Source organism: Pipistrellus hanaki (assembly GCF_964339955.1).
Source record: "Pipistrellus hanaki genome assembly, chromosome: 11".
NCBI classification, from domain to species: domain Eukaryota; kingdom Metazoa; phylum Chordata; class Mammalia; order Chiroptera; family Vespertilionidae; genus Pipistrellus; species Pipistrellus hanaki.
In genome coordinates, this window is record NC_140513.1 from 9215329 (window position 1) to 9239128 (window position 23800).

At 44.3% G+C, this 23800-nt stretch overlaps 1 protein-coding gene and 1 long non-coding RNA gene across 10 annotated transcripts in view; one reads left to right on the plus strand and one right to left on the minus strand.

The window, feature by feature from the left end:
* TNC (tenascin C) overlaps positions 1-23800 on the minus strand; it is an 81826-nt gene that overhangs the window by 21101 nt on the left and 36925 nt on the right. Inside the window, exons 11-17 of one of the 8 annotated variants that reach the window (XM_084898062.1) lie at positions 16743-17015; positions 15944-16216; positions 15080-15352; positions 11624-11896; positions 9118-9390; positions 4695-4970; positions 1505-1777 (exon numbers count right to left, since the gene is read on the minus strand). The exons of 1 other annotated variant lie outside the window; for it this stretch is intronic. In XM_084898062.1, coding sequence (XP_084754188.1) covers positions 1505-1777; positions 4695-4970; positions 9118-9390; positions 11624-11896; positions 15080-15352; positions 15944-16216; positions 16743-17015 — 1914 coding nt within the window. The remainder of the gene's footprint in view (positions 1-1504; positions 1778-4694; positions 4971-9117; positions 9391-11623; positions 11897-15079; positions 15353-15943; positions 16217-16742; positions 17016-23800) is intronic. 6 more of the 8 variants (XM_084898063.1, XM_084898064.1, XM_084898066.1 and 3 more) reach the window with 6 other exon arrangements.
* LOC311629713 lies at positions 4-22565 on the plus strand. Of its 2 annotated transcripts, XR_014796245.1 has the most exons (4): positions 4-1097; positions 12751-12877; positions 17696-17783; positions 19201-22565. It is a non-coding gene; the product is annotated as an uncharacterized lncRNA (long non-coding RNA). The 2 variants fall into 2 exon arrangements; XR_014796244.1 differs by having other exon boundaries at positions 17696-22565.

Here is a 23800-nt window from a genome sequence, read left to right on the forward strand (position 1 = left end):
GAGAAAATGTTGGTAGGAGGAAAGAAAACATCATTTATCAGTGTGTGTCATCTTCTCTCCAAGGGGGATGTCAGTATGCAGTGATGTCCTGAGAGATCGAAAGGAAAATCATTTAACATGAGCAAGTCTAGCAGGCCTAGGAGAAGGAAAAGATGGTCTTGACACATTTAATACAAACTGAGTGGATGCTTGCATATGTGAGTTTTGTCTAAAAGCAATCCTATAAATCCACATCTGGACTCAGCATTGGCCCCTCCCCTGCCTTATTAAACAAGTTCAAAGCCAGGAACTTGTTTACATTTGCTCTCTGTCTTCCAGTGGCCGAGTGCCCATCCTCCTCTATGAGATCTTTTTCTTTTCTTTTTGAAAAGACAAATAAACCAGCTTTAACGATCTGTAGAGCTGCCTATGATGATACCGCTGATTATATTTCCCTTGATCATGAGCAAAATGGCTTTTAAAATGATGTAAATATTATGATCTTTTGGCTTTTTTCTTGGAGCGGTTTTACTGAAGAAGGCTCCTACTCTTGACTTGCTTGCTTTAACCATTAGATATATGTTAAGATGGTAGAACTAAGGCTCGGAACCTCTTGTGCTAGATACTTTGGACGCAAGGTATTATCTGGATTGCCTGAAATAGACAAAACTCAATGTCAAGATAAATCTACAGCTGAGTTTCCCAAAGTGTACTCACAGCACACTATTCCTGTTTCATCTTCTTCCTTAAAAGGTATCCACTACCCAATAAGCTTGGGAAATACTGCCTGGGTAAGTCCCTCTTGGAGAGACACATGCATATTTGGATGTTCTGTAAAGCCTTGTGATCAAGGATCCTGTTTTAAGTCAGTGTTTCCGAAACTTATTTGAACATGGTTTCACCAAGTGGGGCTAGAAAAATTCTATGGAAGTAGTAATTTCTAGAAAGACTTTGGGAAACACAGATTTTGAATGTTAATGTTGTTAATTCTCTACTTCTCTAGGAATGACTAGTCTTGAGAAAATTATGGATTTAGTCTGTGTTGAAGAATATCTAGGATATTAGTGATTACCAAGATAATAAGTTGATCATTGGTTTTCCAATGACGAGCCCACCTGGTAAGTTTATGAAGATTACAGTTGAACCTTGGAGATGGTAAGTGTTGTAATTTTTGAAATATACTCATTGGCATATTTCCTGAGAATGCTGAAATGCAGCTGGGAACCAGCTAGGATGAGCAGAGGGGAAGGTGATGGGGAGTAAACACAGAAGAGCTAGGGATAAGTCATGGTGTAAAGGATTTGGAACACAAAGTGGAAACATTTGGAAACATCTCATTTCTGGAGTGGGAGAGGGGGAGTGCTCATTAGAGACATAAGACGAGGGAGAACATAAAAGAACAGGCCACATCTATGAATTAAGTAGAGCACGTGGACAAGGATGTTAAAACCATAGTGATCCGGTACATAGGTTACATGGTAGGAAACCAGGAAGGGAAGAAAATGGCTCACTTGAATCAAAATACCTGTAACAATCTCAGCCCTCAAGGGCTTGGTTTGGTGCCCTTGGGTGAAGCCAGAGACCACAACCTCATAGCCAATGCCGGTTATGAGGCCTCTGAGCTCCAGCTTCCTTTGGGTTCCTGAAAGTGTGAATTCCTGGGGATCCAGCAGCTTCCCTGAATCCACCACCGTTACTAGGAAGCTGTCAAAGGCATTCTCCGATGCCATCCAGGAAACTGTGAACCCGTAGGGATTAATGTCGGAAATGGTTAGGTTTTCCAGAAGGGGCAGAGCCTCTGAAAGAAGGGAGGAGTGAAAAGAACTCAGGTTAGCAGCACTGATTCCGCCAGGACAGCACAAGTTTCTGCAAACACTGCAGATACCCCGTCAACCAGTACATGTATTACATGCTCAGCAAATGCATATCAGGAAGAGTTTAGATGCCAGAATCTCATAAGAAGCTTATGAGGTAGAAATTATTTGCATCATAGTGGTAAGAAAATTGAGCTTCAAAGAGATTGATTGGCTTGGCCAACTCACATAGCTAAGTATGTGATAGAGCAAGGTCTTTTAGGAGTGTCTGACTCCAATGGCCATGAATCAAGTTGATTAGGCCAACTAGTGACACATACTCACAAGTTGAGATAAAAGGAGAAAGTAAGATTTTCTATGGTTATGGCCAGTAAAAAATACCAAGACTTGGTATTCTTTGGATATTTGTTTTTCTGGATAAAAGTAGGAGATAAGGACATGTCTGGATCTTCAGGACGTTCTGTTAGCGTCATTTGTTCGTTCATTCACCAAACATCTGCATCCCGGCACTCACAGTTTTTAGGTGCCAAGGGATCTTTCCACACACTGGGATTCCCAAGAGGAGTGAGCTTTTAACAGCTGAGTATCTGTCAATACTTCCCTCCTCCATCACATCTAAAGTAACAAGGAGGTCATTGACTCTTCCAAGTTCACATATCTACTAGGTGGCTCAGCTAAGATCCAACCCAGGTCATCACACTCCAAATTCAATGTTCTTTCCACACCCTTAGCCAACATCTCATTAGTCAACTCCGCCCCCCCCCAGTGCTGGCAAAGTCCCGAGGCATAAGCAGGATTAGTGAAGGCCCAAAGCCTCCCCTCCAGCAAAACAAAACGCAGTAATGGTGAATGTATTTATGTTTTACCGGAGGTGCATGAGCTTGGGAATTCCTCCGCCAAGGCTGTTTTAGCTGCATCTAGTTTAGAGCCTTCTTTTCCCCTGCAGCTAAATGGAAACTTTCAAAGAGATAAACGACCCCTACACTAACGCCCACAGCCTAATCCATGGGATGTAAAGAAAAATGTTTTAGAAAGAAGTGTTTGGTGAGTGAATGAACAAGCAAATAAATGCCCTCATCTCCTAAACAGAGACTGAAATTTTCTGTGGCTTGGACTTTTCTGAACTTATGTTGAAACACTTGGTGTTTATTTTGAGACTTTTTTTTTTTTTTAACCATGTAAAGATCTCCCCAGAATCATAACTCTATCAAAGGCAAAGATGAAATCACGTGGGCTATGCAAACAGCCTTCCTTGTCGGTAAGACAAGAGGCTCAAATTCCGTGGCTGAGCCTTGTTTAGACAAGCGGCGCCTCGCTTAGAGAGCTGCCTCTTTGCACCTCCACGCTGTCAAAGCAGCGCATTCTGATGAAAAGGAGGGCGTGCGGGCTAATTAGTCCATCAAAGGCCTGCTATTTGTAGTCCCTGTGTTCGCTTTCCCCCTCTTATTAAAATATACTTCTTTTAAGATGCAGGCTTTTTTCTTCAAGGATTAGCTGAGACAATGCTGTAACTGGATCTAGGATTCCCAGAGCCAGCTTTCCCTACCTCCTCCTCTCTGTTCTGTGTGTGGGAGCTCCTTCAAGAGGCTGCAAGTCAGGGCCTGATGGGACCTGTGGCTGGCCATTCCTCCCCTCCTGGGCAGTGGGATTCTCATGTCATAGATACTCCTGCCTCCCTGCCTGCCCCCCATGCCCTACTAGGGAGGTACCATGGTATGCATTTGGAGACCATATGATGGACTGGATTTACATTAGATAGCAGGACAGAATATATAACCACTTTTTGATCTCCCATTAAAAGATGTCTGGGATTCTCTTTAAAATAACAGGGAAGTCCAGATTGCCCGGGTCTTTGGTTTCTATCTATGTTTACCACTTATTTTTAAGAACACCACTTTCCTCATAGTGTTGGGAGAAAGCAGAGAGGACCTGGCATCTGTGAAATGCCAAATGGGTGCCAGGCGGTTAATCTCATCATAGTCACTTAGTTCTTGTGACAAGGCTGCCAGTGGGCACTGTGGTATCCTCTCCCCATATATAAGGAAACTGGGGTTCAGGCAGTTAAGAACAAGATGAGGTTATATAACTGAGAAGATGCAGGAGACTTTAGGAACCAGCAGGCCTGGCCTCAAAATCCTCACTCTTGTAGGACTATGTTGCCTTCAATTCAATACTTATTTGAACTTATTAACATCTCTTATTTATCATAATTTAGACCCCAGGAGGTTCCTGGTTTAAGGTGAAAACTGGATAGCAAAGTTGGCTCTCCTCTTTTTCAGAAAAGATTTTGGTAAATAGACACTATTTGCAGCCTTTGCCATTGATTTAGGATGATCTCAGGAGAGAAAATAGAAAAGTATTTCTTTATGTAATTCAAAGAGAAGTTAGAAGTCAAGTTAATGGATGGGTAAGGTTTAATTAAGCTTGGAATTTATCTCCTAGGTTGAGCCTTCATTAATTTGTTATGAAGTCAATTTTAAAGAAGTCGTTTTTTTTTTTTTTTAGAAGAAAATGATAAATTGTTACATTTCTGGGGCAGGTAGGTCATGGTCTGCCTGCCTTATGTAGCATGATCTATGGACAAATTCCTGCCCTAGGCCATATTAACATAGAAGTCACTCTTTAGCCAGAATCTCCAAACTGCGTATCAGACAGCATATAAAACTGAGCATAGATAGCCATGTAAGTTTTATACTGTTGACTTCATTGCCTCAAGTTCCTAAACGTGGCTGCCTAAGATCCCTCTTTGCTCTCCATTTAGACATTTATATATGGAGTGAAGACTATGTTTTGGGTTCAACTTCTCTTTAGAATGTCTATCACCTCTCCCTCCCTACCCCCGCAACCCCCATTTCCCATCTCAGAATTCTAAGCAACAAGTGAGAACCTTTGAATGAGTACCTATCATGACAAAGGCAGTGAGGGGTCTGGTAGGTTCCCCTGCCCAGGTGGTCCCTGTCACACTAACGTCATAGCCAGTGTTCTCCACCAAACCGGTGATGTGAGCATGCTGAGCATCTCCTGAGACTGTGATTTGCTGGGGCTCATGCAGCCCATAGGAATGGCTAACATTGATAACAATCTTTGCAAATGGCCCAGCCGGAGCGGTCCATGACACGTGGAAGCTGTCAGAAGTAATATTGCTAAGAATTAGCGTGCCCAGCTCTGGGTCTGGCTCTGAAGAGGAAGAAGGAACACGGGCAGAGAGAAAGGGAGAGAGACATTATTAGAGGAAGCAGTAGACCTCTCAGAATGTAGCCATAGAACATGGAAGTATCCATCCCTCCAAATAGTTGCTGAAAGGTAGCACATTAGGCTCCACTGCTTCATCAGCAGGCATGGATTTGCATTCTCTTTAAGTGTAGACATGAGCTCCTGCTAGTCATGTATGAAGAAAAGCAAAGAAGCCACAAGAGCTGTACACAGGATTAATGCAAAGGGTGTCAAGGACACAGGCTGTAATGGGGCCTTAGCTTTGTAAGCTGTTCCAAGAAGACAGCTTCCTGATGAAGTATATGTGGCAAACACAGAAGACTAACCTCACCCTAGACTCTAGGGGTGTCGAACTCAATCAGAGAAGGGGCCAAAATCTAAAATCCAGCCTAAATCGCGGGCCGAATGATTTACTGAACAGTCATAAACTGACAATGTCATAAACTGACAGCGGAGTGCAGTGATGACAGCGCGGTGCAGGCCACATTGCAAGGCCTGGCGGGCTGGATTTGGCCCTCGGGCCTTGTGTTTGACACATGTGCCCTAGAGATTCCCAAAGCATGCTTGCATTTTAAAGTCTCTGAAATGCTGGCTCGGTTAAAAAACAAACAACAAAAAACCCCTTCATTTTGGTTAGCCAAGAGTCTCATAAACTTATTGATTTATGGGTACCTTTTATGAGGGATATTCTTTGAACATCTCAAGAAGCTGGTGTGCCATTGAGCATGCCTTAGAAAATCTACTTTGAAGCTTCCTTACCCAATCTTCTGTACATCTATTTGGATTGTACAAATTAAAGGTTACTATCCATTCAAGAGAAATTCTTAACAGTACTTAGAAACCCAAAGGTATATGCCATAGGGAAACCTACATCTCACCCCAAATGCTTTAAATGTGGAAGTTACTTTCATTAAAAAATTCCCGGTGTATGAGAGAGAAACTTAACGTCGGGCGCTGCCTTTTTCTGATTAGGAAATTCCCCTAGTGGATAATTTGGAAAGGTGGATGGTTCCACTGAGGTTAAGTTTCCCTTAAAGTGTAGACAACCAGGAATAAAAGCAACTCATTTTTAAAGCGGGGGGAGGGGGGGAGGGCATTGCTTTCAACTGGGATGCATCTGGTCTGGTCTCCTAAATGCATATTTACCAAATACTACTACCACTGAAGTAAGTTCAGCCCAGCCTGCCTTTTAGAGAGGCAGCAGCCCCAGAAGGTGAGATACGAGGATGAGGATTTAGGGTTGGGAGGAAGCAGACCAATCCTCCCACGACTTAGGAGTTGTTTGGCTGCAGCTACTGTATTCAAAGGGAGGAGGGGACTCATTTGTATAAATTTCAACTGGACAATTGCACAGCATAACTTGATGCCATAAAGTCCAGAGGGACAAAAAGGATCTGGCTTAGAAACAGAATGTAGCCCTAGGTAAGGGCATGGGATTTCCTACTTAGCAGTCAGCTTGAGGCATAATTTGCAGCCACAGAACTGACAGAGTCCTCAACCCTACAAAAAGTAAAGTCCTCCAAGCGGGACTGTATTTGGCTGTGGAAGCAACCTGCCGAATTAAGGATGCACGCTAGGACTCTCCTCATGCGACAGACAAGAGACTGGCAGTGCCAACACATTCACATGCCGAGTAAGGCCTGGCTCCTCACTGCCAGCTCTCCTTCCTGCCAGCTGTCTCCCAAAGGGTGCAACCAAGCTGAAAAGTAAGGTGCAAGGAAAGATGCTGAGAGAGAATGGTAGGCAGTGTTCCATGCAAGCCAGAGACGTTTTTCTCCCACCATGCCTAACTCTTTGAAACAATGCCTTGCTATGCTGCCTGCTTCCAGTAAAGACATTTTCCAAAATTGAATGCTCTGAATATTCACCACATGTATCAAGATTCTGACAAGATGATGGATGAGGAGGGAGACTCTTTGTGACAGATTCCAGTGGATGACAAAACATGCTTGATCGAGTAAATGTCAAAAAAAGGAAAGTCTGTAGGGAATGCAGGCACAGGGAAGGCTCAAGGACAAGGTGAGCCCACTGGGTCCTCTCACGTGGTTCTTGGGGTGTGCTTTAAGGTCTTTTCTCTGCTGTTAGTGGTGCTACTTTTAAAATCTTTGCGGAAAGAAAGAGAATGTCGAGCATTCTGATCAAGGAACCAGAGATGGCATGCACATGCCTTGTTCAATATGACACAGGCAAACTCTGATTAGAAAGACCACAGGCAGATGATAATGGCAGGAACTGGAAACAATTATTCAAGATCAGATGAAAGGATGGTTTAGAAATTCAACCAAAGCTAGTCAGGTTAACTCTTTCCAAACAGCAACTATAGATGCGAATGCATATTAAGGAAACAGCGGATGACATTAAAGTTCCTTAACTGGGGTAAGAGTATTTCCTTAATCTTTAAAGTTCTGATTGGGTGGCTCTAATCTTTAAAGTTCTGATTGGGTGGCTCTATCACATTTTAAGAAAGATCTAGAAGAACCAGGAGGATGAAAAATGGGGAGCAAGTGATTTTTTTTTTTTGGATAATCCTCAAAGGAAGTTCAAGGAGAGTGAAGAACTGGTCCCAGGAAATGCCTGTGGTTGTTGGACTGCCTGCCCATCAGCCTATGAAGGTGGGCAGGGTAAATGGAAGGAGCTGTGAGGGCGGCGATGACAGATGGGGACACCGCAGGCACAGAATGCACCACGGTCCTCGAGGTGGTCAGAATGCCAAACTTCTCTAAGAAAGCCATCAAAGGCAGACTCCTAGCTTTCCACAAGGTGGATACACTGCCCCAGGTCACATGTGAGAGAGTGAGCTGGCTAAGGAGAGGTTTGGCTACTAAATCAAGGAGGAAAAAAAATAGGAAAGTGTGTCAATCTGAAACACTCTCACAGGGTCCAAATCAAAACACATATGACTAAATCCGTAAAGTTTTACACTTTGCCCTCTGGTAAAGGAACAGGTCCTTTGTTGGAAACCAGTCTGAACCATGAGACTCACATACATGTGACTAATTTTCTTCCCCTGGTTGTGCTATAGTACTTGACCCTGGCTGAAAGCAGAATGAGATAATGCTGGCCCACTGACTTTCCTGTGAGCCACGCTGATAACAATCTGTAGTCTTACATAGAATGAAAACAGACTCTCCCTCAACCAAGGGGGACTTACAGGAGAGATCATTTTGACGCTACAATGTCTATTCTTTTCTTGAATTCCCCAGAATAGGAGGTTGTAAACTATAAGAAGAGATTCTCCTAGGCTTATTTCACAAATAACGTTTTTCTTCCAGTTGGTAATGCCTTACGTTATCTGTTAAGAGAAGGCATTGCCCCTGAATGTGCTGAGGGTGTATTTTGAATGGAAAAGGCTCTCCTTTCCAAGTTCATTTAGATTATTCTCTCTTGCGGCATGCCACAGGACACTGGCCACAGAGTGTGTCACAGGCAGACGGATTTGAAGTGAGAGTTTCCTCTTCTGTTAAGCAAGCTCCTGGTTGAAACAAGACTACCTTACTTCTGTGTTTGCCATCTACCATTCGCTGCTCTGGGGGCCAGACAGCATGTTCTGTCTTTTCTCTTAGAGGTGGCATTGGAATTGGGGTGTTCTGAATGAAATGATTTCCTCTGCACGCCTGAGGAGGAACCTGCCCTTTCTCATTGTTTTCCCAATTAAATAAATAGCACCAATACAATTTCATGAAACTATCAGGATGTTTAGGTATTAAGAAGTCAAAGGCAGTAGGAAGATAAAGATACTAGGATAACAAAAATAGGATTTTTAAGACTTCTTGATGAATGTGGATGTCTTGCCAACTCACGGACAAATCATTATGGATATTTTTTGCTGTTTTGTTGCTGAAGGGGAGAATGCTTTTCTCCAGATTCTATATGGCAGTCTGGACCAAAATACATTTTACTCTGCAAATGTGCTAGTCAGTGATAACGCAGGGAAGGCGAATGCACCACTTGGGCTGCTGTTGGAAGAGAGTTTTGTTAAATAACCTTGAGCTTGGCATCATGGAGGAGTCACTGCACTGTGGCTTGTGGATCAATGGGCCAGGAATGACTGCACCCTGCAAGGAAGACCCTGGAGAGAGAGGGCGTTAGACATGGGAGCATGCATGTGTACCTGTGGTGACTGTGATATTGATGGTTTGGGTCCGGATGCCGGGAGCAAGTCCAGAGAGGTAGATAATAAAATCATTACTAGGGCGGAGCCCTGAGATGTAGGCAGTTCGTTCAGCACCAGAAATTTTGTATTGCACCGTCTCCAGTAACCTATTGGAATCAATAATTTCAATGGTAAAGGTCTCGAAGGCGCCATCGGTAGCTGTCCAGGACAGATTGAAGCTCTCAGGGGTTACGTTGGAAACATTTAAGTTTCCAATTTCAGGTTCTCCAGCTGAAAAGAAAAAAAAAGGGGAGGGGGGTAGGAAAGAAGAAACAGATAAATTTGAGTTAATCATTTGGCTGTGTCTTAAGGTTGAGGTTGTTAATAGAACCGCAGTCGGGTAGAAAGATCTGATACCTGAGGGTTATGGTGAAATGCAGCAGTGTTACCAATCAGCACCCACGAGGGAGGGAAGGGGGGTAGTTAAAAGAAAAATACAAAAAGGAAGTTATGGCAGTTAGAGTTCCCCGCTCTGGAGCTGCCCATGCCAGGCTGCCGGATCTGGAGTGTGAGAAACATGCTGAATGACGGGGCTGGACAGCTGTGCCTAAGCCTAGATGCTCCCGGGAGCCCCACCTCAGGGGTGCTGGCCATCGGTCAAAAGATAGGAATGCTGGCAGCTTCCTGGCTCCGGATTTGCACCCAGGAGACCAAGGTTACTGCAGGCGCCCTTTGCTTTGAGGAGCTCCCATCTATTCAAATGAAGATTAAATAATTCTGATGCCGTCACCCTCCCAAGATGGTACCTGGAGACTGCTGATTTTTGTGTCTTGAAGGAAATTGGCAATGTGTCAGTGTCATTCGTGGGACTTGCTTTATCCTCTGACAAGGGCCAGCCGTTCTCACAGTCTGTTAAAATAGCTTGTCCTCTCTTAACTGCTTTCTATGTGGGCCAAGAAGGCTAGTATAGCATTGCCAACCAGGAGACAAGAGCCAAGGCAAGAAATAACATTTTGTCTTGGAGATGGTCCTGCCTGAGCTTTTCTGAGCAACGGGAATAACCCATGCAGAGGGCAGGCAGGAGCGGGGATTGAAAAGCTAATACTGTCTCCCTGGCAAGGAAGGAGAGGGCCTTCCCGTCCCAGCGGATTTGGTGAAACACAGAGCAGATAGAATTATGGCCCTTCCCCCTGATACTGACTCATCAGAAGCAAGAATGTTGCTATCACTAAAAAGAAAAACAACCATAAAAATATAAAGAACACTCAAACCGCAAGATCTGCAGGAGAGATCAGAAGTTGAGGGCGACTGCTCTGCCTTCTGAGGAGGATGGTCTGTGGATGTGGATGAAATGAGCCGCAGGTCCATCCAGAGCAGCCGAGGTGGCAATACTGAGGCAGTTCATGCAGCGCTTGCCTGTGTTGCATGTGCATCTCAGCAAGAGCTACTAAAATGACTGAGGCTAGAATGTGGAGCTATATTTTTGATAGAACCAACTAGGATATACAGGTTTGCATGAAAGTTTTGTTGCAATAATTATCTAAAAGTGGGGCATATGCAAAACCAAACAACACAGCCTCTACTGAGCTTCCAGGCCTGGAAGCCCCACTTTTAGATAATTATTGCAACAAAACTTTCATGCAAACCTGTATATCCTAGTTGGTTCTAGGAAGGTGAACAGTGGCGAACGTGCTGGAAGGCTGCTCACAAGCAGGCTCGTGGGAAACACTGGACGCCTTGTCACTCAAGAGTGACGAGCCAACTACGAGGCACTGTCCTGGGTCTAGGCTGGGAGTGTGTCATCCAAAGGCCAACACTCCAGAGCGCAACTCTTGATTAAAAGAGCAAAAAGGGCACCAGGTCCCTGACACTCATGGCCGGAACATTCCTCGCTTCAGATGCTGCTGGGTGTACTTCTGTCAATGAATGGCTTTTTCTTTGGTCCTGTCTCCAGTCCTACTCGTGGGATTTTCTTTCTCCCTTTTTGGTCTAGCTATTGGCTAATTTTGTGTTCTAACAATGACTCAGTATCTGAGAGAATTCCCCAGGGGAGGGTAATTCAGTTATCTTATTATACTCAGTGCATTTTAAAGAAACATTTAAATTAAAACATTTTTTGTCCATACCATTGAGGAGTTTGGGATAGGAAAAGATCATTTCCAACTAGCAAAAAGGCTCTCTAAAATAAGTAATCTGTGCTCCACCATAACTCACACATGGGAGGGGTCAGCTTTCAGTTATATCCAAGCACTGGAGAGAATTCAATAGAGATGAGAGATGTGTTATAGAATTAGATAAAGTCTGGGGGAGGCTGGAAGCTAAAGGTCAGAAAAGGCAACATCTGTATTGCTCATTCTCGGGATGCAAAGGCATCTGGACCAAGGCACAGCCCCAGGGACCATGCACAGCCGGCAGCTAAGGGGCACAAGGAAGGGATTCAGACATGGAGAGAAGCTGACTCCCTGATCACTCGTAGAGAAAGCAGGGAGCCTGGGGGGAGAGCGTCAACATGGAGAGGAGGTACCTGTGGAGGCCTCAGCGGAGAGCACTGGTGTCCTATAGCCCCGGATCACCCCGTAGATGGTAACTCTATAAGGGGTGGCGGCCTTGAGGCCTGGGATGTCCACAGCCCGCAGGCTGCCGGGCACCGTGAGGTTCTGAGCCGCCTCCACCTTGTTGGCCTCCTGCACCTGAATGACAAAGTGCTCATAGGCCTGGTCAGCTGCAGTCCAGTTGAGTTTGAGGCCATCCCAGCCCACCACAGTCACGACTAAGTCTCCCAGCTCGGGGAGCTCCTCTGAAGAAGGATAGAGAGGTATGTGTCAGTTCTGTGAACCAAAAATGAGGAAACCAAATGTCCCACAGCCCAGGGAAGAGAGAAAAGAATGAGAGAATTGTGTGTGTGTGTGTGTGTGTGTGTGTGTGTGTGTGTGTGGTCATTCTTGGTCTCTGGGTATTTTCCCTTTGAACTCTGGTAACCTGGCCACAGCAGTTAAAAATGGGCAGAAAGAGGAACATCTGCATTGTTCATCCCTGCGTTGGCAATGCCATCTGGACCACTGCACAACCTACCGGGAGGTCTCTGAGCAAACATAGCCAGAACTTAAAAGACAAATGGAAAAGGTGGGATTGTCTGTCAGGATACAGGAAGTAGGAATGGATAGAGGGGCAGTCTTTGGAGATAGCCGGGTCTTAGTTAGAATTCCATTACTGATGTTTACTAGCTGTGTAATCTTGGCATGTCACCCAACTCAGCTCTGAGCCTCTCTCCTCACCTTTAAAAGGAGCTGACAGCACCATTTCCTTGGACTGTGTGATGATTAAGTGCTGCTATTTATAAACCTCTGAGTGTCCTACCTGACATGCAGTGAATGCCTGGTAATTGGCAGCCTAACGGGTACATCGTTGTCTTGATGCTGTAACTACACAGGAACACCATTTCTTTAAAATGATCTTTTCCCTAATCCCAGCCAGCTTTGCCCTGTCTTAACAGCACCATGACTCCCTTGCCTCCTTTCGACCAGACCCCTCCACCTTCACACACTAGGTTCTGGTCAGCATCAAACTCCCTTAAAGAACAAAGCCTCAGGTTTGTTCATCAAGAGAGTTTTCGTCCAACTAAAGATAACATCTTGACCTGTTATGTTTCAGTCCCAGATCCATGAAGGTGGAACAAACCCTACTGACCACATACTTTCAGAATCAGACAGAGCGACGCCATGGCTGACAGCAGGACCAGATGCAATGACCAACTACATTCTCTCCCGGCCCTGAGCAGGCAAGCAGAGCCAATGCCCCCCTCCTTTAGTTGCCATGATTCGCTTTCCCCTTATATAACCATCTTCTAGAAGCCACCAGGGAGCCAGGCTTTAGAGCATTAGCTCACCTATGTCACCAGGCTTGGTGCCATTTCCTTAAATAAACCTTTACTTTCCTTGCTGCAAACTCCTATTTGCATCTTATTGGGCTTTGATTTACACAGGCAAACCAACCTCTAATTTCTCCCCTTGGGAATTCTTATTTCTATGGGAGATAATTCCCACTTTATTTCATCTCTTGACCTCCCTCGGAGGGATCATCTCATTGCCGGTCACAGGCTATCTGACTGGGTTTCTAAAGCCTTAGGTTTAGACAAGTCTGATGTCTTATCTCTGGACTTTTCCCAGCTTTGGGGGATCAAAGGTTCTGTATGGGATTCTTGGTCTTCTGCTAGAACTCTGTCCGAATGAAGCATGTCTGCACTATGAAGCAAGGCCCTTTGTGTGAAGGGAGGACCCATGTTTAATGAGAAGTGGTTATTGCTTGGTAAATGGTGCAGAGCACTGTTTATTTCTCTACAATGTAGGAAGGAAATTTAATGTAGTTATTATAGCTAATTTTAGAGAGTTTAGATTCAAATATGGAACAAATGAAACCTTGCTTCTCAGGGTTAAGTGAAATCTCTCAGCCTCTCTTGAAGGCTGAAGTGGCCAAGGATTCAAAGTTCGAAATGAAAAATAACTGCAGGAATTTTACCACGAGTCTGAGCAAACCTGACCATTTAGAGAGGCTGTTTCCAAACTATGTTCCACAAAGACTTGGTGTTTTTTGGAAGAACTGGGCTGTGGCCCTGGGTCTAGGCAGCTCCCAGGCTCCTTCCCATCTCACCAAGATCAGCTGTTTGTTTAGCTGTCATAAATGGGGTTCCTTATAAGATTTCAGGTGCCAAGGGATTTTGCTGCTAAAAATGAAACTTTACCAACTACAGATGCAGACAGGAGCACCTGGCACCCAGATTATGTCTGTCTCAAAGGCCCCCTTTACGCTTTGGTTTGAAGCTACTCCAGGGAACCCAGGACAGTGACAACCTGGCCAGCTCAGGTGGATGCTAACGCTGCCTTTCTGACTTTTGGAATTGTGTGCAGTTCCTAGCAAGGACCAACTTGATTTGTTCTATATGAGCAAGAAAAACAATTCCTTGATTTAGTTTATTTGGACAGTATTATCAAAACGGAATCTGTAGAAAATATCATGGGCTTAAGGCTCAGCATAATCATCCTACTATCAAATATCTGACCCATTTTCCCACAGCTCCTTTGAAGGCTATTTCAAGAAACCTCATGAAGAGTATGGAGTTTTCTGTAGCAAATGGAGCAGCATAGTTTCAGGGAGCAAATTGAGATGAATTGTTTTTCCTCCCCAAATCAAAGAAAAACCTTGAAGTCCAATGTGGCTGTCCTTTCTTGGAAATGTTCCTGCCTTGAGTGTCTGCTAAGGAGAGAGAGACTTGCCCAGTGGTTGAGCATCAACCTATAAACCAGGAGGTCATGGTTCCATTCCTAGTCATGGACATGCCCTGATTGTGGACTTGATGGCATGCATTGGAGGCAACCGATCAATGACTCTTTCTCATTATTGATGTTTCTCTCTTCTCTCTCCCTCTCCCTTCCTCTCTCATGTCAGTAAAAATATATTTTTAAAAAGAGACTTGATAATTTTAGATTATTTCAAAGGTTACTCTGTAGAGATCTGACTTCAAGGTGGATGGCAGTGAATGACTCTGAGGCCACAAACAGTATGATTTCTCTAGAAAGTTCTGAATTTTATTCTTGTGCAACAGCCCCACGATCTATGCTATTTTTTTTTTTATCATAAGATGTTGTTATCTGATAAATGTAGATATTTGCTGTTCAATGTTTATTAGAGGATGGGCACTTTGCTAATCATTTCATGTTCTCATTTACTGCTTAGGATAGTGTTCTGTGGTAGGGGTGTTGTCTGCGATTTGAAGGTGAGAAAAGAAGGCTCAGAGATGGAAAATGACACCCCCAAGAATACTCAGCCAGTTAAGGTGGAATTCCTAACCAGACCTCCCTGAGTTACAGCTTGTGTTCCCACTGCCTCTCAACAGCACTGGGATCAGCTCTTGCCACAAGGGTTTTCTCTGTTCCCAAGACAGACTGGCTCAATCATATCCCTGATCTGGAGGAGGGTCAAATACCTGTGATGACCTCTGCAGCAAGGGGTCGACTGCTGCGGCCCCTGACCTCGCCGTGCAGGGTGACTGTGTAAGGGGTACCAGCCGTGAGGCCGGGGATTTCCACGGAGCGCAGGCTGCCAAGAACGGTGAGGCTGTGCACTTCTTTGGCTTGGCCAGCCTCCTGGACCTCAATGACAAACTGCTCATAGATCCCATCTGGGCTGGTCCAGTGTAGCCTGAGCGCGTCCCAGCTAACCTCGGTCACTGTGAGGTTTCCCAGATCTGGAACCTCTTCTGCATAAGACAGAGTTCCTGCGTTACTAAAAAGGAAAGCTGCACACTGGAATTCGGGTAATAAAGCATTTGGGCAAGGGATGAGCTGTCTGGGGAGTGTTGATTCCAGTAATTTATTTACTGAGACTGTTGAGCTCACTCCAGTAGTTGGCACTAAAGCTAGGCTTTCCCTATTCAGCCTTTGGGGATGAAAGATAGTTCTAAGGATTGTTTGCAACTTCTATTTTGGACATACAAATGGGGCTTTGGGGAGTCCTTCGGTGTGTGCTTAAGATGAGCTCAGACCAATATTTTTTCCATTTGCAAATTGTGCTTTCCAACTTCTGAAATACTGTCACTGAAACTTGCTTTGAAAGAAAAGTCACCTCTCACTTTTGTAAAGGAAGAGTAGGTGGAGTTCTCCATGGAACTGGCTTCCCGGCTAGGGCTAGGACTTGGCCGTACAAGGGATATGCCATTTGGACGGAACAGGGTGATTCTCGGGTTTCCCCCAAGTGTAGGGGCTGAGCCTGGTTCACAGCAGGGCGCAGCTGTGTTCCTCCTGAGCAGAGACAATGGCAGGAAGCAAGTGAGTAAATGAGTTTAGAATACCTGTCCAGACTTCAACAGAGAGAGGGGCTGTGCTGGAGTCCCCAGTGACCCCGCGGATGGTGACACTATACTGAGTGGCTGCTTTGAGCCCGGGCAGGTCCACGGACCTCAGCCCTCCCGGGACTGTGAGGTTCTGGGCTGCCTCTCCTGTGCCAGCCTCCTGCACCTGGATAAGAAACTGCGCATAGGCCCCTTCCGGAGCAGTCCAGTTGAGCTTGAGGGCGTCCCAGCCCACCTCGGACACGGTGACCTCTCCCAAACTGGGAATTTCCCCTGGAGAAGGACAAAGAACCAGTTTCATACTCAAATCACATGAGATCCAGGGACGCTTTGACACAAGAATAGGTATTATCTGGCTTTAGAAAATGTGACTTTCTTTAGATAAAATTTTACAAATTTAGGAAGCTGCATAATGCAGAGTGTAGGAAAATATTGGTTATCTTACTTCATTAAAAATTGCTCTAATCTCCAGTAGACAAGGAGATTAGTGTACTTTGAAGTAAAATGCCTTAACTTCCCTTACCAAGAGGGAGCCTGTTTGTGAAGCTCAAGGTCCCTGCCACTGGGGTTGCACGAATGGTCCCCAGACCGGGCTCTGCAGGACTCCACGGGGTGTGGCCCACACAGTGCAGTGTGAAAGCTGCCCCTGGATCCTGTAGCCTGGCAGCTCCCCATTCTTAGACACCAAGGTGCTATAACTTGGGGCAGAACTAGTCCATTCAAAAGCAAGCCTGTCTGATTATCCTTGGCAGTTTCCTGTTGAGAAAACAGAAGCTACCGACAGAAAGGTAAAAGGTACCTGTGGAGGCCTCAGCGGAGATCACTGGTGTCCTATAGCCCCGGATCACCCCGTAGATGGTAACTCTATAAGGGGTGGCGGCCTTGAGGCCTGGGATGTCCACAGCCCGCAGGCTGCCGGGCACCGTGAGGTTCTGAGCCGCCTCCACCTTGTCAGCCTCCTGCACCTGAATGACAAAGTGCTCATAGGCCTGGTCAGCTGCAGTCCAGTTGAGTCTGAGGCCATCCCAGCCCACCTCGATCACGGTGAGGTTTTCCAGTTCAGGGGTGTGGTCTGAATAAGGACAGAGATGGGGTCAGTTAAACCATTCCTGCAAATGCTTTCCTCTTGGGGATCCAGGAATGGCAAGGCAGTGCCGAAAGGCCCTGAGGGCCTATGTGCTGCGCGCAACGACCGCATCCCCAAATGGTGCTGTTGCATAAAGACCCCAACAGAAAAATCAGTGTAATCCTTATTTTGTCTTTTTGCAGATTTGGGTTTGTGTTTTCGAAATGGCATTTTCCTATTGACTTGTTTAGGAAACGCTACCCATCTAGGTTAGTACTGCTCTGGGCTTCAGTTTCCATTTTGGAAAGTGTCTCTCAGGAGGATGAGATCTGAAGGAACAGCCTTCGGCTATTCCTCGGGTTCTTGGTCCAGCCTTCTGTATTTTGAGAAAATTGGCTCCTTTTAGATTTCCTTCCCTTTCCTGCTTCCTTCATCTTCTCTATATTATTGTCACTTTATGTTGGCATGTTTGTAAAGTTTCTGGGGCTCTAATCAGTTTACATAAACCACTTCAGGAAGATGAGAGGTAACTTAACACAGTATGAGTGAGGCTGAATTGAGCCAAGCGACAGGTCTTTGCAAAACTGTCCCTTACTGGATAGAAAGACTGAGGCCCTATGGAATGTGCCATCGTCATTCATTCGAACACACAGTAAAATTGCTCTTGGTCTAAATATGCCTTCAAGGTGATAACATGCCCATGGCTGAGCTCACATGGACCTTGCGGGACCTGGGAAGAAAGGACTTCCTCTGGAAATGGACTCTGTAAACAAAGTAAGAACTGCTTTGAGTTTATTTAAAAGAATATTTTCCCTCTCTATTTATGGCTCATACTTGCTCATTTCAAATGAGCTCTGCATGTCCATAAAAGCAGGCTTCTAATTTGAAAATATTACTTGCAATTGGATGGAAGATAGCCTTTCTGAGAAGAAAATGCATCTTTTCAAGAATCTTTCTAATTCAGACTTTTCAACCTTAGGAGAATGTTCTAATTCTCATTGGCAAAGCTTACACTCCTGCAAATCTTGCTGATCTAGGACAGGGGTCGGTAATCTGCCATCTGAGGGTCAAGTCTGGTCTGCTGCCTATTTTGGTAATGAGCAAGCCAACAGTAGTTTTCATCATTTTAAATGGTTGTGGTAACAAGTGAAACAAGAATACTTCATGATGTATTATAAGAAAATAGATTAAATTAAGATTGTGTCAGAACATAGCCATTTCTGCATGGCTGCTTGTGAGCCCCAAAGACACAGTTGAGGACTTGTGACAGAAACCATAAGGTTTGAAATTATCTGGCCCATTTCAAAAAATATTTAGGACACCTGATCTTGAACTACATTCTCTGGACTCATTTAATCCAAGTTCTTGTCCTGAAGTGTATACCCAAAGCCTCATGGCAGTTCTAACCACACACACACATGGCCTCGATGAGAAAGATTGGACCCTGAACTCAAAGTGATGTATTCAGTTTGGGCAAAAGAAAAGGAGAGTCAGCCATCCTTAAACTCACGGGCCTTGTGAGCCAGGAGCAGTGGTCTAGTTATAACAATGGTCTCCTTGGGATGTAAGCACTCGGGACCATGTTCCTGTCAAGTACTTCAGCAGTCCTCTTGCTTAAAGAGACATGGTACAAATCCAAGCTAAGCAAAACAGTAAGGTTAAGGAAACTGATCCTCAGCTCATAAACTCCCCTCTTAACCCATTTTCTTCTTTTTCTCCTTCTGCTATCAAAACGGCTGCTCAGCAACTTAGGTGACACTGACAATCCCTCCCTTAATGTGAGTTAAGTCACTACCTTTCCTTGCTAGCTTTTAAAGCTCTCTTGCGCATTCTGCCATAAAACATCTTTCTTTCCATGAAAGAAATACCAAGTACCAGGTTGTGAGAGATCTGAGGGTCACCTCACTGGGTAGGGAGGAGGTATTTATTGGTTATCTATTAAACTGTTGCAATAAAGATTAATGGAGAGATGCAAGGAGATCACAATGGAAAATGTCTCTAATAGAACCATCTTTTCTCCTTAAATCAGGTTTTCATATGCCACTGACACACTCTTGTACAATCTGCTTCAGCTGCTCATAAACTGAGAGATTAACTTTCACGTAATGTTATGTTGCTCAGTAAATAGTAATCATGGTAATGGTACTGCCACCATAATTTTTGTCTATTCTTCCATTTTTTGTTTTTTTAGGGTTGGTCAATCAAAAAAGAGCATCGGTTTATACTTAGTGAGCAATGCTGTGACTGTATCTGGGTGCTCTTGGCACCCCACCTGACCCTTCACTAAACAAATGCCAATCAGGTAAGTCACAAGTATAACTTCCATGAGTAAAATCAGTAGATATTAATAGATGAAAAGGAGATAAGAATGATAAAAAGAGAATAATATTAGTAATAATTCTGCAGACAAAAGTCGAGGTGGGAACCAAGTGGCATCCCATAATAAATGCAGACCCTCCATGTCACTAGTAAATGGCACACTGTGGGCTTACCGCCTCAGAAGCCCAGGGTTTTCTTTGTAGAGTTCCACACTCAATTGCTTGGCGTTTCTTTATGAAAAGGCTGTTGTCTTTTTCTTACAGCTGAGCACTGGCATCTACCCTCTGAAAAATGTCAGTGGGCCTGGGAAATTAGGATTTCCAAACCCCCTTCTGTGCTGATGGTGGGTTGACCAGCTGGCCCTGAGGAATTTCTGGCTCTGCCAACTTTAAATCTTTAGATTCCCAACATCTTGTAGATGGCACTGCGGGGCAACTTGCTACCTTAAATTATGCCTCTTTGGAAAATTTATTATTCTAAGATGGTTATTTTGAAAAAACTAAAGATTCTGGAAGAACCTTTGACCTCTAGCTGCTTAAGAAAATTAGAGGACTTTCTCCAGAAAGGGAGTTATCATCATAAATGACCACAGTTTAATATGAACTAGGTGTGATAGACAAGGAGGAACATAGAAGGCCCCTTTGATCAAAGTCCTTTGTGTGTCCCATTGTTCTAGGTGGCCCAGCAAAGACTCCTTTATTTGCTTCTGCATCTCCATGTGAACTTTCTCCCCTTTCAAGGCCCAAATCACTACCCCTTCATTTCTTAAACGTCTACTGCCAAATTGTTCTAGGGCCCAATATCCATTTGGAACATACATTTGGTGATTGTCACCTGTTAATCTGTCTTCTGTCATTTCAATTATTCCACCAGCCAGAAGAACTAAGAGGAAATGTCTCCCTCCCCAACACTGGTATGGAAAGATGCTTCAGTGGCTTTGTGTTTCTACATATTCTCCATGCTTTATGTCCCTTATTGCTCCCAGAAAATTCTTGGCCTCCACTCTAATCAGGGTTCCCCTGAGGTTATCAGGGTCAAATGCAGAGAGAAGGACTGCTAAGGATAAGACTGAGATGCACTCAATTTTTTTCATTGCTAACAGGCATAGTACCCTCCTTTTCTTCCTCTGTCCCTCCCTCCCTTCCTCCCTTTTCTATCCAGATTAAGCTTAACTGAGACCTTCCAGGGGAATGAATTCCCTTTCCTTCTCCTTAATCCTTAGAGAGAGTTTGGGCTGCTAGTTTAGAGGCGGAGAGGCCAGAAGATACAGTGGAAATGCTGCCTCTGGAACAACTGCGGTTCGCAGTTCTCATAAAGCACACATCTTGTGCTTGGCTGTGTTCAAGGCGCTAGGGATGAAGTGCTGGGTAGAGGCAGAGTGCTTCCATTTTGGTTGGCAGGAGGTAAGTAGGTCATGGAAAATAAATCAACTACTGAATAATATTAGGCCAGATAAGGGTCATGAGGAACTTTGGAGCAGCACAGAGGGGTAAGCCAGGATGGGGACACCGTTTTATATTGGTGGTCAGAAAAGGCTTTTGAATAACACACAAGTTGAATGCAGTGAGGAAGAGGCCATGGGAAGAACTAAGAGAAAAGTGGTTCCATGGCAGCAGGAATAGCATGTGTAAAGGTCCTGAGGTAGGAACAGGCTTGGTCTGCTTAAGGAACCGTGAGAAGGCCAAGGTGGCCATGGTGAAATGAGGTCAGAGAGATGGGATGGGCCAGATTCTGCAGGGCCCTGCAGCCTGTGGTAGGGTCTTTGGATTTTATTTTAGGTGTGATGGGCAGCTAGGTTGTGGATACTTTTAGTTGGGTGCCGTATCAAGGAAAAGGCTTGCCCTTTGGCTCAATTCCATGGCGAGAGCCCTGGAATTCCTTGGGAAAAATGCTTTGGGGCAGCCAATTCCACATCTGCTCTGTGAAACCCACAGATGATGAGTGGCTCTTTGCAGACTTCCGCTTTTGAGAATCTAGTGATGCACAACTAGAAGTCCCTTTCTTCTGAGGTTTGAATCTATAGCCCTTTGACATTTCAAGACTTGTAGCCACATGGTATATCTACCCAAGAGCTTCCACTTCGTATTTCTTTTTTCTTTCTATGTGCTTACCAAGGCCAAGTGCCTGGACTTCTGTTTCTTTACATATTCCACAACACAGTCCTGTTTGTCTCTATGTCCATCAGCTTCCTCTCATTTTATTTATTTTTAGCTTCCATTTTCTGATCCTTAAGGTCATTCTGTTCTCCTGCTGCCTGCTTTGCACCCCCAATTCCAGCAAGTGGAATATTGTGCTTTCTTGTTTACTAGGTAGTGAATTCCTTGGAACACAGACCTATCTTAATTGATCTAACATCCCCAGAACTTAGCACAGAGCACACTTGTATATTATTGACTGTAGTAAATGTAAGAGACTTAGGAAGACAGAATTAAAGAGAAGGAATTTTAATAAAATAAAATAGTTCTATGGAGAACACTATAGAGAGATATATTATGGAGACAGTGAGCAAAGAACCAATAAAAGGGACTTTGCACATTTTTCTTATAACGAATAATGTCCTTAAATATACAAATGATTTCTTTGAAACAGTGTTAAGGAGGCATGCCTGGGAAATGAAATCATGAGCCTTTGGGATGCCAAAACAGGGTTCTCAGTCAGTCACAAAGTAACCCCAGCCTGTGGTTCACAAAGCTTGCCTCTCTCTGTGCTACCAGGCTTGGGCTTCCCTCCTGGAGATTGGGGGTAACGTGGCTGTAGCCAGAGGCTAATATGATTGGATGGAGCTATGAAACTCTTTTGGTACAGCATTTGTCAAATTCAGGGAAGAGATAGAGGAGGAGGGGAAGGGGGAGAGAGGGGGGGGGGAAATAGTAAGAGGAGGAGGAATTCCCTCTTTTTTGTTTTTCTGATTCTTTATCTCTTGATACCTTATACAAGCTGCCATGTTCAATCTGTACAATCCATCTATTCCTTCCTGATTCTGTCCTGCCCACCTTGCTCAGAGTCAGTGGAACTGACTGCAGGGGCTCACTTTAGTCTCTGAACAGGCTGCTGTGGAATACCAGATGCCTCTTCTCTCTCCTTACAGACAACCATATTTTTATGCGGCAGCAACATGCTCAGCCAGAGACTACTTAGTCTTTCCTAGATCTAACTTATAGCCAGGAACAATGGATGAAATGTGACTAAAGGCATTAGGGAAGTTTCCAGAAAGACTCATCTAGTAGGTTCTCTTTTTGGTTCTTCTCTCTCTCCCCCTCCCCCCGCCCCATGCTGCCTAGAACACAGCCGTGTTGTGACATGGAGGTGACTGAGAAAGGAAGCCAAGAAGAGTGGAACAGAAAGAGAGAAGGAGCCTGAGTCACTGATAATTTGGATCTGCTGTGCTATCCCTGAATCACCTAACCTCAGATTCACTTTATGAGAGAGGAGAGCAGGTTCCAAGTGACTGTTATTTGATATTTATATTATATGCTGGTGAAAGTATTCAGACATGACAAAGACTCAAAGGCATTTCCATATTTGTCCATCATTACAACCTCTTTTCTGTTTATAGAGATTCAGCTGGAGTAACATCTCTGTCATGACACTCTGGCTGCTCCTGATTCTCCCAATCATTCCCTGTCCTTGGTTGAGTTCCATCTAACACTCGGAATATCTAGTCTTTTCCACGGTCTGTGAGCAGGAGCACCTGAGCCACATTGACAATGCTAAGTACCCAGTTGCCCTTCAAATACTAGCACACTAAAGTGTATTCAGTGGGTTCTCAATACTTAAAAGTTAATTTGAAACTAAAAGACTATTACTTGTCAAATCCTGAAGAATTAACATTTTCCATTATAATCTTTTATATTTTGGGGCCAAAATATAAATATACAATATATGTGTATACTTTTCATATAGAAAGAACTGATTTGTATTATTATTATTATTATTATTATTATTATTATTTTCTTTTTAGTTACTGAGGAAATGTGGCAGCAGGTAAAACAAACAGAATCACAGGGCTGGCAGGGACACTGGAGGTCAAGATCAGCAGCCATGGGAAGTGAAGTTCACTCTTAATGACTAAGAGGAAATAGAAAATGAGGAGGGTACTTTGAAAGAAGGCTCCAAGGACCATGTGCAACTTTTCAGGTAACCTTAGAGGAAAGTAAAAACCTGGAATAGAAACACTGAATGAGAAATAACCAAAGAATTATTACCCACATCCTGGGCATCTGGAAGAGAAATAAAATTAAAGGTAAGTTAATTGTTAGGCTAAAGGAGGCGGGGACAATAAACAATTTGAACACAAGTACTGATGCTTTAAGTTCTCCTGGGAGGAAATAGTTGAAAATCACTATTGATCACCCAGCAAGGAAACCGCTGACTCAGTTGACAAAAGGGAAAGGTTAGTAAGTTGCTCTTTCACAGTGGCATTTGGAGGCTTTCTGAGTGGAGAGAGTAGCAGAACTTCCCACTGCGTGTTC